Raw genomic sequence first — 14905 nt, forward strand, 5'->3', positions numbered from 1 at the left:
GACACAGCACTACAACTGCATGGTTCGGATAAAATCAACTCTGTACAAAAAGGCACGTTTAAGCCGTTCAGTTTAAAGAGAGCTATCTGAACTTGCAACGCTAATGTGTCACCTGCTAGTGGAGAGCACCACTTGGGTTTTGGCTTTGTCATTATGATCCATTTGTTTCCCCTACAGGCTTAATTGATTTAATTACCACCAATCCTCAACTGGCAATTGTCTAATGTAGCACAGTACAGATGTAAATTATAGCATGCAGACACATACACACACACACACACACACATACACATACACACACACACACACATCCATAGCAAATGTACACAGACCACAGTGTGCAAAAAATTGGATAGATAGTGTTGGTAGTTAGAGACAGGTCAATAAATCAAATGATAGATGTATAATTAGACACACAGACACAGACACACATACACACACAAATGTATAATATAAAGCATTTAAAAGGAAATGAAAAGAAATGGATTACCCATAGAGAGAATTTGTGCAAGCATAAATTATGCATACTTGTTTGTGATCTAGTAGTTAGAGCATTGTATTTACTATCTAGTTCTAATTCGTGTTGGGGGAGGGGGGGGGGCGGTTTTTTGTGCGTGCATATGCATGTGTGCATTTGTGCATGAGTGTGTGCGTATTTGTGTGTGCATGCGCTGTGTGTGTGTGTTTGTGTGTGCATGTGCGTATGTGGGTGGGTGTTTGAGTGTGCATGTACAGCGAGTCTGTGTATGTTTGTGTGTCTGTGTGTGTGTGTGTGTGTGTGCATGCGCAGTGTGTGTGTGTGTTTGTGTGTACATGCGCAGTGCGTGTGTGCGTGTCTGTGTGTTTGTGTGTGCATGCGCAGTGTGTCTGTGTGTGTGTGTGTGTGTGTGTGTGTGTGTGTGTGCGTGTGTGTGTGTGTGTGTGTGTGTGCGTGTGTGTATGTGTGTGTGTGTGTGTGTGTGTGCGCGTGCGTGTGTGTGTGTGTGCGTTTACGTCACTCGGACTGTAACGCCGGGAGGAAAAAGAGTGAGCGAGCGAGGGAGAGAGAGAGAGAGAAATTGGGTCACTGATCTAAATACCAAGTACCATGTCAGCGCCAAATTATACACTTCATTGCCATCTCTCTTCCTCTCTTTCCCTGACTCTCCCACACACTCACCCTCTCTGACCCATCCCCCCCTCAACTCTGCAATCTCTCCTTTTCTCTCTATCCCTCATCCTCAGTCTCTGTCATTGTTAACAAACTGTACTGTCCGGTCCAGTCAGTCAGTGTGCATATACTGTATTAACCCTTGCAATCCCCCCCCCCCCTTTTAACAGTTATTAGTGTTAATGCACTGGAATGCTCTGGCTTTACAGTTAATGGCTATAAGTTGTTTTTTGTTTTGTTTTTTAAACAGAAAGATAAACAGAAAAAGAGAAAATTATGAAAAGGAAGAAAAGCATAGATGAGGTTGACAGGAAAGAGCAGGCGGGTGCAAGATGGGTCATATAAAGGGACAATCTGATTGGCTGACAGGGAGAGGAGGGAGGGCGGTAGAGGGAGCATTGTCAGATGTGATCACAACAATGTAGAGTAGTTTTGTAGAAAAGCCTTGTTCTTTGTCACAACCGTAGGTGAACACGTTTGATAATGTGTTTCAACAGCATGAATCATAGATAGAAACATTCCCTCCCCTCTTCCTCTCGCTCCCCTTCCAGATCACACTGTCATCTTTGAAATATTCCAGGATTTGACTGACAAGTGAGAACACGGAAAGCCTTTTATCTGTTTAAATGTCTCTCTCTCCCTCACTTTCCATGTCTCTCTCCTTCTCCCTATCTCACTCTCACACACTTGCAACCCAAGCGCGTACACACACTGTGCTCCGAGTGAAATTTAGAAGTTGCAAAGCCACGATAATATTATTCGATGAAACCCACTGGATTTGCAATGAGTGCGATCGAGCAGTTTTATGATGATGCTGGAGGCATTCCCAGATGTTGTGGTTATGTGCATATCCTTATGCTCAGCAATACTATCAATCCAATGTATAGTCTGTGCGTGCGTGTGTGTATGTGTGTGTGTGTGCACAGTGAATGCAGGCATATATGCATGTGCAGTGCACACATATTCATTCGGTGTGTGTATCTTGCAGATTTGTATTCTGGTTCCTTACCCATGGTATATGCAAACTCTGCTAAGTGTGGGTCTAGGAACATATGCAACCGGGAAAAAAAGTGCAAGTAAAACATGAAGGATAAAACTAGGCTAAAAATAAGATTACATTAGTCACAGGTAGCTATGGAATTTGCACCGGATAGTTTTATGCTTTGTACATGTAGTACTTCTTGCTGTAGGCCTATATTACGGTACTGTCAAGGCTCAAGTATGCAACCAAGACTACTGTTGTCCTTGATACACTACGCTGATAAAATTACAGTAGTAATAGCATAATATTTATACCGTTCAGCACTTTAGTATTAATTACATTGCATCACTGTAGTACTTAATATATAACATTGCAATACTGTAGTAGCCCTTAGTACCAACCCTAGCCCAAGAGGGGCCCTAAAGCAGGATTTGGTTTTGCCCCTAAAGACACCCCCCCCCCACTCCCCCCCCCCCCACCCCCACATTATAAATAATATGTATTTTTTATAATTATTAAGGGGGCTCCTAGTGGTCACAGGGCCCTAAGCAGCCACTTATTCCACTTATTGGGTCAGGCTGGCTCTGGCAGCACTTAATAATAAAATAAATACTGCAATACACTGCTTGATAGACTAATAACATAATATTATAGTATGCTGTTATGCTTGACAGACTAGAAGTATATACCATTCAAATTCTGGAGTACTTAGATTAGTAAAATAATATTGCATTATGGTAGTGCTTATTGGACAAGTAGTAGCCTACCATTTCGCAGTACTGTCATGCGTAAGACTGACTTTTGTGTAAGATTTTATAATCGTCCGATTCTCCAGTGGATATCCTGGCAGTAACCCTCTGCTCGCACTGCCCCCTACAGCTTGTCCAGTGGGTCACTTCAAAGCCGTGGCAGGTACCGTCCCATGTGCGCCGTGTCCAGCCAATAGCAGAACCGGCACGGAAGGCTCCGGAGTGTGCGAATGCAGGAGCGGGTTCTATCGCGCCCCCAGCGATGCTAACACCACAGACTGCACAGGTACGTGAGCAGCGGGTGTAGCGCGGCTAGTTCGCTAGCGGAGCGCGGTAAAGCGAAGGTCCCGAAGCAGGTTACCATGACACTCTTGAGAGCGACGCAACCCTCAAATAAAAAAAAAATAACAACGTCGGCCTTGGCCAGGGGCGATTTCGCCTTCAGCTGACCGGTAATGCATTTTACAGGTTCAAATCCCATCGCGAACTCAAAGGCAAATCTTTAACTCGTTCGTTACACGTGCGACACCATCTCACCTCGATAATGGCCGCACAGCGCAAGACATTCTCCCCCTGAAGCAGCCAGTCAGCCTCAGAGCTACGTACGGTACAAACATATAGCATGATATTTAATGCTTGTCAATGGGGCCCAGTGCTGCTCAATAATCCCCAGTAACGGATCCATAGCTTCGCTTTTTGAGTCCCTTTTCAGTTCCCTGTCGATAGACGGCAAAGCCTGAAACGGGTCACGCCCCTGTCGCATTCGTCAACTGAAATGATGGAGAAGCGTGGTGAACAAAATGACAACTGACCATCGGCAACACACCACCACTTTATACGGAGCAGGAAGTCTGACACTGTACGTAACATGGTGGTATCCAGAACGTACGGTCACTAGAAAGAACTATTTTGATCTGAATAGCAGTGTGAAGAAATGGTGAGTAATTTGCAGGGGTATTAGTGATATCCACAGTGTTAAAGTATTTTAAAAGATCATTTGACATAGGTCTGGTGTATGTGTATGTCTCTCTCTCTATATATATATATATATATATATATATAGAGAGAGAGAGAGAGAGAGGGGCAGACAGACAGAAGACAGAGAGAAAGTGATAACAATTTGATTCTAATGAAAATTAATTCCTTGGATTTACACAGTCTCTCTTCCCAGAGCCTCAAAGTACTTTATTGTGTAACTTCCCTGATGAGCTTAGAGGGGATTAAACCAGCCAGTGTGATGTTCAGCGGTCTCTGCATACCTGCATACCAGCACACTCCTCACACACCTGTTTCAGAAAGCGAGGGTTTATTCAGCCTGTCTGATTGGGAGATGGTTACGTGGGCGGATTCAGGGAGATCATACATTTGGGCCCGACGCTGTGATTGACAGCCCATCCCTTTCACTACAGGTCCTCCCTCCGCCCCGGTCTCTCTCTCCTGGGAGTATGAGAGCGCGGAGGGAGGCGTGTCTCTCCGATGGCGCCCCCCCGAGGACACGGGAGGGCGGAGCGAGGTGTGGTACAGCGTGGTGTGTCGAATCTGCCCCTCGGCCTCACCAGCACCCCCAGGGGTGTGTTCATGGTGCGGGGAAGCTGTTACCTACACGCCGTCCCAGACTGGCCTCCGACAGACCAAAGTCACGCTCAACAACCTGCTCACTCGAGTTACCTACCTCATACAGGTACCAGGACTACATTACCCACAAATACCTGGGGCTAGTCTCCTAGTGTCAGTAGATACCACTGTACCACTTTGGATCAGTTTGTGGAAATGTCATTAATAAATCCCTCCTGTGTTCTAAATGAACAGATGGGGTGGTAATACTTAACACGTTTCATCATAAGAGACAGGCATTCTTGTCCATTTGATTACTGATCTCCATTTGTCATTAAAAATTAAGCAGCTGGGTCTTCATCCTGCATTTGGTATTTGATTTGTTGGTGTTTTTGATTGCCAGATCCAAGCAATAAATGATGTGTCAGCTTTGAGTCCATTCCCACCACAATTCACCAGCATCAACTTCACCACCAGCCAATCAGGTGAGAGCACACGGGAGCACATCGCGACAAATGTACACAGATAAGCAGATGTCTGTAGTGGGTGTTAGTGCGAAAAAATGTTGGCAAAAAATGACTCACAGAGTCTGCTTCATTTTTACTTTAGAATCTTTTTGTTCTTCATTTTCTGTGGAGTTGTGTGTGCATTCCTGCATCTGTGTATGCATGAGGGTGCGTGTGTGTGTGTGTAAGAGAGAGTGTGTGTGTGTGCACGTGTGCGTGTGTGTGTGTAACATAGTGTTTGAGTATATACGCCTGCCTTTGCCTGTCATTATACATCAATATCTCTGGGTGCATGTGCATTTCTGTCTGGTTCTTGCTCTTTGGACTCAGGCAGCTTTGGGTCAGGATTTTCTGTCAGCTCGCATTACATTCAAGAGGGAGAGAGAGAGAGAGACAGAGAGAGCGAGAGAGAGAGAAAGAGAGAGAGAGAGAAGGGAGGAGAAGAGAAGAGAAGAGGACAATGAGAAAGGAACTGAAATTGTGGAGAGGAAGAGAAAGACAAATCCAGATTTTTGGTAAACAGATAAATGAATAGATTAGACATGGATTAACCCACATTCAGAGCAGGAAAGAGAGAGGTATACATCAGTTGGCTGTAACCTGGTCAAAAAAACAATGGCTCACATTCTCTTCCTGTCTAATAAATGTGTCAAAGATTAATTGGCACACAAAGATGCTCAGTCCATGTTTGGGGGGAGACAAACTTAAAATGTTAAAAATTCCACTGAACCTAAATCCAAGTGGGACGGGTCTTCACAGCATCACCTATGAGCCCCAACCCCCCCGCACCCCCCACCCCCCTTGCCCCTCATGTGCTACTGCTAAATATTCCCATTCATGCCCAGACATCTCATCAACTCATTAAAAAGAACAATGTGGCTCTGGTTCTGCTTAGACCAGACCAAGCCAAGATCCTACAGATTACATGGCTGTTTGGAATGACCAGATCTCCCATGCAGAGGGAGAACGCCCCCCCCCCCCCCGGGGCCCCCAGGTTTGCATGGAGCACATCCTGCCCGCGCGGACAAACACAAACAACTCGCCGGCTGGGGCGCCACGGCAAACAAGAAACAATCGCCAGAAACAATGACCTCGATTCTAAAAAACAAATATGATTAGGCAGTGCGCAGACAAAATGGGATCACAAAGGGAAACTGGAATCCGGGACTGACTCTGAATGGATACGACAAATTGGTTCTTTCCTTTTTTTTCACGGTAAACAAGGCCCACATATATTATAATATGGCAATGGAACAGCAACGTTTTTTTTATATTTTAATTACAATAAAACTGACCTGACTTGGCAAATGATTTAGTGTCCCCTTTCATAAGTTTGAAAAGAGGAATGTAAGCGATAGTGCTGTCCCGCGAAATAACTTCCCGTCATCCAACAGCCAAGTGGCTTGCATTTAAAAGTTTGTCAGCATCAATAAGCCAGGCCTCTGGGGACAGAGAGAGAGGCATCAGACTGTCAAATTAGCATGGTGTGCAATCACGCCATGGGGGTGATGAGGACAGTCTCTGTTTCTGGCTTATGGGAGTCCAGATGCTGCTCTTTATTATATTATATGTGGCTACGGTCTGTGAGCAGGAGCCCACAGAGCTATTAAACAGGGCATTTTATAGGCATTATAAAGGCAAGGGACACCTAACTTGATTTTCTCAGGTTGTTTGGTAGGCCTGTCCGCTCTCTTCTCTCTCAAGCGTATTTACGGTTCCAATCACGCCTTAATACATAAAATGTCCCGCTATGATTCAAGAAGGCATTGGCAACAACCCTGTCCTGAATTTTAATCCGTACAAAAGAGCGCAAGTCAACCGCGCGTCGCATGCCTGAGGGTTTCGCGGTGACACCCTGGTGTTCCACTGCTGCCCTCGTGTGGCCGAAAATAGAACTGCAACTCCTGTTGCTGCTGTTGAGGCACCGACCGTCTGGCTCACTTCACGGTGCGTTCCTTCCTCCTTGCAGTGCCGTCCCCTGTCCCCATGCTGCACCAGCTGAGTCGTGCCCCCAGTTCCATCACCCTGTCCTGGCCGCAGCCCGACAGGCCGAACGGGGACATTCTGGAGTACCAGCTCAGATACTACGACAAAGTAAACGCACCCATCGTATCGCCTCATTGTAAATGTGTTGTAGTCACACTCTGGAGCTGCAGCAAGTACTGTGCGTAAGAACTCATACTGATTTACGGTCTCTCAATGTCTATTTCTGTTTTTCCCCTTCTGCCTCCATATGCTCCCTTGCCTGTAGCCACACGCAGCTGTGTTCGCTGTAATGTTCGTGTGCGTCGAATCCACACATCTGTACTTCCCCTCCTCCACTCTTTAGATTCTCTCCAAACCATTTATCTCATATCATATTCAGAACTCATCTTTATCTCTCTTTCTCTCTCTCTCTCTCTCTCTCTGTCTCTGATTTCTTGATTTTCTTGTCTATTTGTTTATTTATTTGTTTGTTTTGTGGGGTGTTGGTTAATGTAATTTCATTTCTGAATGTTCTTTTTATGAACATGAGTTAATTAATCTTTCATAAAGGTGTTTTTAAATTTAATTTCCTCTCTCTCTCTCACTCTCGCTCTCTCTCAGGGCTCGGATGAGGACAATGCTGTCAGTGTGTTCAGTGAGACCAACACGATCACTGTGAGCTCTCTGGCCCCAGGTTCCATCTACGCCTTCCAGATCAGAGCCCGGAACGAAAGGGGCTTTGGCCCATACAGCCAAACCATCTATTTCACCACTCTGGCCCTGGGTATGTGTCAAACCGGGAAATCCCCATTTCATTTACAGCTGCCAGGCTACCTGAGGTGGACGTCAAAAAGAATTTCAATGCTTATATACTGTATACTGGACTATATAAAAAACTGAATTTGTCCCCGTTTGATTTGCAATTAAACTGCCATTATCTTTCTCTCCTTGAATTACATCTCTCTCTCTCTCTCTGTCCCACAGAGGAGCATTCCAAGCAAATCCAGAATCGCCTTCCTCTGTTGGTTGGCTCGGTAATGGGCGGTGCAGCATTCCTATTGGTTGTTGCAGCCATTGTAATCGTGTTTGTGTTCCGAAGGTGACTATTTTATTTGATTCCAAAAATACAAACTCCCTTTAGTGAGTTTTTGTAATGGCATATGCACACTGGCATGCCTGCTTTAAAAAATCTTTTTTTGTTGCAGTAAACGTAGAGAAAGCCCTTACAGTGACAGACTACAGAGATACATTAGTAACAGGGGTGAGTGGGTTTGCCTTTATTAATGTGATATTTATAGAGCACACTCAGCAGCTCTATAAAAATGTATACTATAGTATTTATCGATGGCCAGTGATGAAGATGGGCAAAGGAAACACTCACAGATCTTTTGTGTTCTATAATCTACAGGAGGAGGTGTGAAGTACTATGTGGACCCATCAACTTACGAGGACCCAAGTGAAGCCGTCCGGGAATTTGCCAGAGAAATTGACCCCTCCCACATGAAGATTGAGGAGGTCATTGGTGCAGGTAAAAAATTGGATGGATTATTCTGGGGTTTTTAAAATGGAAATTATTACGGTGTGAGGAAGCTTAGTTATAATTGACCCAGCACCTACCATCTCTGCCCAGACCACAGGTCCCTCTTTTACCTGCCTTTCTCTATGCTATGTTATTGTCCTGCACTCTATGAATTTAATTCCCCCCATTTGTTCTGTGTCTTTTGCTATCCCAGCTCAGTTTGGGGAGGTGTCTCGGGGTAGATATCGGCCCCTGGGGAGGAGAGAGATGTTGGTTGCCGTGAAGACCCTTCGCTGGGGTGTGTCAGATCGGGAGAGGGCGGTATTTCTCAGTGAGGCCGGCGTTCTGGGCCAGTTCGACCACCCCAACGTCCTGAAGCTGGAGGGGGTGATGACTCGCAACCCACCGGAAAGGATCATCACTGAATTCATGGAGAACGGGCCACTGGATGCTTTTCTCAGGGTGGGTCAGACTACATGTCCCAGGATGCACCGCCACTGCCTTTTATGATCTCATATGAAGCGCCTGCACCACTAAACCTATTTGAACTTACGTTAGTTTTTGCCCCCATGCTCATAAGGTGTGGGGTCTCGTCTCACTAAACTATTATGTTCACATCCCTGTTTAAATTGTCAGTATGTCTGAGCTCAGTACAAGGTTAACAAATGTTTAGGCTACTCACTAATTGTGTGAATGCAATGTCCCCCCCCCGCCCCCCATTCTTTCTCAGGAGAATGAGGAGCAGTTCAGTGTGCTGCAGCTGGTGGGGATGGTGAGAGGGGTGGGGGCTGGAATGCGCTACCTCTCAGAAAGGAACTTCGTCCACAGGGACCTGGCCGCACGAAACGTTCTGGTCAACTCCAACCTGGTGTGCAAGGTGTCCGACTTCGGCCTGTCGCGGCTGATGAGGGGCCTGGATCACAACATGCCCACCTACACGGCCTCCCTGGTGAGTTCCAGAGACCTCAAAGCAGGGCTCTCAAAGTCCAGGCCTGGAGGGCTGCTGCAGTCTCCACTGGTTCTTCTGGTTATTCTTCTTTCAATCAGCAGCCAACTTAGGCCTTGGAAACAAGATGTGCACACTCATTAGCCAATCAGTGACTCAAATTAAGTGCTTCAAAAACACACCAAACACCAGCAGACACAGCGGCCTTCCAGGATTTGGGTTTGAGCTCCCTGCCCCGGAGGCTTGGTCAGGACTCCCCAACCCTGGTCCTGGAGGGCCGTAGGGTGTGCTGGTTTTAGTTTGTTACTGAGCAACGAGTAAGTTATCAGTGAAAGCAGCTGCTTACACATTTAACTCACCTCTCATGTTTTCTTGGGTCTGAATTGGTTGATGATTTTTGTGACGACAAAAGTCAGCAGATCCTATGCCCCTCAAAGCGGGCTATTATTTATTTATCAGACCTGGGTCAAATACATATTTGTTTTGGATTCAAATACTTTTCTACACTTGTCTGGTGTATTGGAACCAATTAAATACTCAATACTCAAAAAAGTGCAAACCCCACCTTCTGGTCATATTGGTGGGATAAATTACACCAGGCAAGATCAATAGAGCACAGAAAAGTATTTGAATCCAAAACAACAACGTATTTGACCCAGGTCTGTTATTTATCATTCACAACCCAACCTTTTACGAGTAGAAACCTCATGTGGCAACACTAGCGTTATCTTCTTCTGCAGGTAAGCTAACTGTTACCAAACTCTGAGCCCTTGCAGCCCAACAGGATGGGCACACTCAGTTTCTCGTTGGGAGAGAGGGAGGGAATGGAATTCTTTAAAAATGAACACTCCTCTCTACAGTCTACAATTCCCACTCTTACTCCTGCAGGGCAGTAAGATCCCGGTCAGGTGGACAGCCCCAGAAGCATTCCAGCATCGCAAGTTCAGCTCGGCTAGTGATGTCTGGAGCTTCGGCATCCTGATGTGGGAGGTGATGTCATACGGGGAGCGCCCATATTGGGACATGAGCAACCAGGAGGTGAGCGGCAAGACAGCTCCCCACCTTTTCTCTTTTGTTTTACTCCATTTTCTTTCATGTTTTATTCACCATCACATCTGGATCATTCGTTTGCATGGGTTTTTCTCCACGAAATGTGACAGCTGATTAGAATATTTCACAGTTCTGTGACTGCTAGTGGCATTGTGCAACTAGAACATCTGTCAGTGACTAAATGTTCGTACTTACCTTCTCAGTGATACAGCCTGAATCCTCCATGTCAGGTTAAATACTGCAGTACTGTCAGTATCACATGCGAATCACTACCAGACTCCGCTGTGCTCCCTAGTACAGTGTGCCATTGTGTATATGGGTTTCACTACACTCAACCTATGCTCGAATCCATTACTGACTTTACTCTCTCTGTTGCTCTCTCTCTCTCTCTGAACAGGTTATGAAGGCAGTGGCTGAGCAGTACCGCCTTCCTGCCCCCCATAACTGCCCCCCTGCCCTCCACTCCCTTATGCTGCAGTGCTGGCAGACAGACAGGCAGCACCGGCCCGGGTTCGACTCCTTGCTCTCGTCCCTCGATCGCCTCATCAGACACCCGGCCTCCCTCAAAACTGAACACGCCCGGTGAGGCTCCAGCTCTGTCCGTTTCGCACAGCTTTACAAATCTGGAGCAGATCTTTGTCCTGCCAGTGGTAAATGGTAAATGGTAAACGGACTGCATTTATATAGCGCTTTTATCCAAAGCGCTTTACAATTGATGCCTCTCATTCGCCAGAGCAGTTAGGGGTTAGGTGTCTTGCTCAAGGACACTTCGACATGCCCAGGGCGGGGTTTGAACCGGCAACCCTCCGACTGCCAGACAATCGGTCTTACCTCCTGAGCTATAGCTATGTCGCCCCTTTTTGTGTGCACCTAATTCACATAACTGAAAAATGGCTCGCGCCGAGAACAATGTACATTGAGCCCTGGTTCACGGACTATTGCAGACGCACTTGAATGCTCGGAAATGTGTTATTTGGTAAAGTGGCCATATCAGTTTCATACATACGTTCCAACAAATCTTATGTAATTTTAACATTTCGCTTTGCAGGAACACGCAGCCACTGTTGAGCCCCACCCCTACGGACCTGTCGACGGTGGCCACAGTCAGCGATTGGCTGAGGGCCCTTCGAATGGAAAGATACAAGGACGAGTTTGAGAGGGCACAGCTGCACAGCCTGGAGAGAGTCAGCATCCTCACCATGGAGTGAGTGCCCGTGTTTATTACCCTTATATTAGCGCAGGAGCTGGCTGCCCTCGTCCCGCAGACTCGCGCCATCCTGTCTGCCGGTTTTTCATCTGTCCTTAAAATCAGCAGCCAGTTCAGAAATAAGAGTTAACAGTGCGATCAACAGCTTTAATCGGTCCATTAAGTTCTGAGTGACAACAAAAATCAGCACACCTTGCATTATGGACCCCAAAATGACTGCTATTGCTACTGACTCTGAATTACTCTGATGTTATGTTACATAAAACACCATCTGTAACTAAAGTATAGTAGTATAGTTACATATTTATGAACAGCAGATGTCAGTAAAATGCACCGAGTTCGTCCATTGAAATAGGCCTTCAGGTAATGGGCATACTCCCTCTTTTTTCAGAGATGTGCAGAATCTTGGAGTGAATCTCCTTGGTCACCAGAGGAAAATCGTCCACGCAGCCCAGCAACTCAGAACCCACCTTACTCAGGGACAGGTTGAAGTGTAGAGAGAGGTCTGCTTATCTGCTTCGTTATCACAAACCTGGCAAAACTGGCCGGGCAGAGAGGTGTCACATTCATTTCCAAGGAGTCGTGGTCCAAGTAGACGAATGAGGGCATCTGAGATTGGGAAGAGATGGATTAAAAAGAATTGAAAGAATTAAAAAGAATTAAAAACATGTTTCACTCCACTAATTCTTCCTCATTTGCTCTCTCTCTCCTTCCCTGTCTGTTACCCATCCTCTTACTTTCTCACTCCTTCCCTCTAGGTTGACACTACCTCCCTCTCACTTGCCTCTATCACAGTCTCCATTAAATAACAAAAGTGAAAATGCATAATACGAACTTAACACTCTTCAACCACAAGCAGTTGTGAAAGCAATCAGATATCATTGTGACTGTTCATTTTAATATCATTTTTTATATATTTTTTTTGTCCATTACTGTCAAGGTGCTGTACCTCTTCAGTGCTAAAATTGGACATGTTGTGAACCAGATCACTTCATGTGATGTCATTCTAGTAGAATTTAGAATACAATTCACATTCCCTTTGTTTCATATGTAGAACTACTTCACAAATGACTATGAGCAACGTGAATGTGAAAGCTGTACGAAATATACAGGGTTTGACTGCCAGTTAAAGTGGGGAAGGGGAAACTATACTCCTTGCGAGTGGTGTGTGTGTGTGTGTGTGTGTGTGTGTGTGTGTGTTTGTGTGATTGAGAGAGAGAGAAAGAGAATACGCGCACATGTTTATATGTATGAGCGTCCGCACTATTCAACTGTTGTGAGAATTTGTAAAATAAAAATAATGATTTTATTTACATTTGTCTGGATTTCAGTTACTTGCACGCTATAAGCAGAACAGTGGATGTGTGGGTGCGGTGCTCAGCTGTCACCTTCAGATTCCACTAGGACAGGGGTGACCAACTTAAACTTTTCACCTTAAATACAACAACCACTTAGACAAAAGAAACCAGGTGAGTTGACTGTGTAATCAACTGCTATAATTGATCAATTAAGTGCTGAGTAAAAACAAAACCGAGCAGACCCTGCGGCTCCCCAGGACCTGGGTTGGCCACCCCTGCACTAGGATGACCTTGAATTAAAAAGAAACATTTTTTTCCCACAACAAAATTCATATCAGCACATTGTTCCTCTCCAATCGGAGGAAACCATCTGTTTGAGTCAGCAAGAGTAAAACCAGATAAAAGTTAGAAAGTGAGGGAAAGAAAGAGAGAGAGAGAAAGAGAGAGAGAGAGAGGGAGGGAGGAGGGAAGGAATGACTCAGACATCTCTACAGAAGACCTGTACAGAAATTTACAGTCTTAAAACATTATCTTGTCTGCAAGTACACACATCACATGCTAAAATACAGACATCACACACACACACACACATATTTATATTTTATATTTGTGTGTGCGTGTGTGTGTGTGTGTGTGTGTGTGATATTTAGAATGATTCATTCTACCCCGTAAATAGGGAATAGTCTGTATTTGGGGTAATAATGGAAAGGGGGAGGCATTAAGACAGGGTGAATTAAGAAAGATGTTGGAGAGTACAGAAGAATAAAAAAACAAACAGCTTCGCCAAACTTTGACCTAACATAAGTAAAGCCTATTACCTTTCCTACAAGTCCTCTGTAACTCAGTGCAAAATAGTATATGACACCTAGGCTCTCAAATAGCCATGATGTAATCATGCAGCATGCATACAGCCCATTATTAGAAAGAGAGCCTGCTGCTATAGCATGATCCTTTAACAATCCGTTAGCCGTGAGACTAGAGTAACTGCTTGAGAATGATTCATAAAGGACTGTTATTTATATTGAATTTTGTAACCATGGAAAGCTCCCTTGTTTAGCAAAACTAAATTTTAAAAAACTAAAAAAGAGGAATAAATAAATAAATAAATAATAAATAATGATCACACAATTTCATCAATGGGCGTCGCATGAAGCATGTGAAAAATATGTTAAAATGCTATTTTAAGTGTATGGCCTATTTTTGTAACATAATCACGATCACAATCAGAAATCAATCCTGATAGCCTATCCTAATGTTTAGTTCTTTTACTAGATTGAAAGCAAACTGAAAATAAATGAGCATAGCAATATGTCGACGTACAAATCAGCGCATATGCAAGCAAGGAAATATTTTTGAAGCCTGCTTTCATTGAGGGTGTCTAAAACAGTTATGTCCACTTAATTTGCTACGAAAGCATGGGGGAAATGTAGGCCCATGTGATTAATTTAGCGTACTCTATTGTAGCTGTATTCACACTTGAGCCACACATTCTGCCTTTTGTAGTTGCATTTCGTATCGTTTCAGATAATGTTTCAAAACAAGGCGTATATGCTAATATAGGCCTACGAACACTTAAATCCCCGAGAATTATGTTCTCTCAAATACAATTACCATGTGTTTGCAGATGTTATTCTGGAAACCATCGCAGTCTGATCATCATCATTGCGACAAAACAACAATCACTGTGACAGACCGCCGTCTTATTATGGACACAATAACATGGCAGGGGATTGAAATCGCACTGTTGATCTGCAGCGCGTCCCTAAGCTCTGTATGAATTGCCCTGATTGAGTTCTTTCAGGGCCGAGGTGTTGCATAACCCCTATATAATAGCGCACTGGGATGAATATGAAAAGTAGGCTATGGTATGGTTCGAGTTACACAGGTCACTGTGGTAGGGCAATATCCTTTCTGGTTACCTTCCATGCTTATGTTTGCTTTAAAAATAAAAAAAATAAAAATACAAGCTTGATTTATTC

At 44.7% G+C, this 14905-nt stretch overlaps 1 protein-coding gene across 1 annotated transcript in view; it reads left to right on the forward strand.

The window, feature by feature from the left end:
* Window positions 1-12270, forward strand: part of ephb6 (eph receptor B6) — a 26339-nt gene extending 14069 nt beyond the window's left edge. Inside the window, exons 6-19 of the mRNA XM_035406773.1 lie at window positions 3012-3167; window positions 4291-4562; window positions 4839-4920; window positions 6911-7035; window positions 7528-7690; window positions 7891-8005; window positions 8112-8167; window positions 8315-8434; window positions 8640-8887; window positions 9156-9374; window positions 10260-10409; window positions 10819-11003; window positions 11470-11625; window positions 12020-12270. Coding sequence (XP_035262664.1) covers window positions 3012-3167; window positions 4291-4562; window positions 4839-4920; window positions 6911-7035; window positions 7528-7690; window positions 7891-8005; window positions 8112-8167; window positions 8315-8434; window positions 8640-8887; window positions 9156-9374; window positions 10260-10409; window positions 10819-11003; window positions 11470-11625; window positions 12020-12125 — 2153 coding nt within the window. The 3' untranslated portion in view covers window positions 12126-12270. The remainder of the gene's footprint in view (window positions 1-3011; window positions 3168-4290; window positions 4563-4838; window positions 4921-6910; window positions 7036-7527; window positions 7691-7890; window positions 8006-8111; window positions 8168-8314; window positions 8435-8639; window positions 8888-9155; window positions 9375-10259; window positions 10410-10818; window positions 11004-11469; window positions 11626-12019) is intronic.
* Window positions 12271-14905: the final 2635 nt, after the last annotated feature.

The sequence above is a fragment of the Anguilla anguilla genome, chromosome 1, assembly GCF_013347855.1.
Source record: "Anguilla anguilla isolate fAngAng1 chromosome 1, fAngAng1.pri, whole genome shotgun sequence".
Taxonomy (NCBI): domain Eukaryota; kingdom Metazoa; phylum Chordata; class Actinopteri; order Anguilliformes; family Anguillidae; genus Anguilla; species Anguilla anguilla.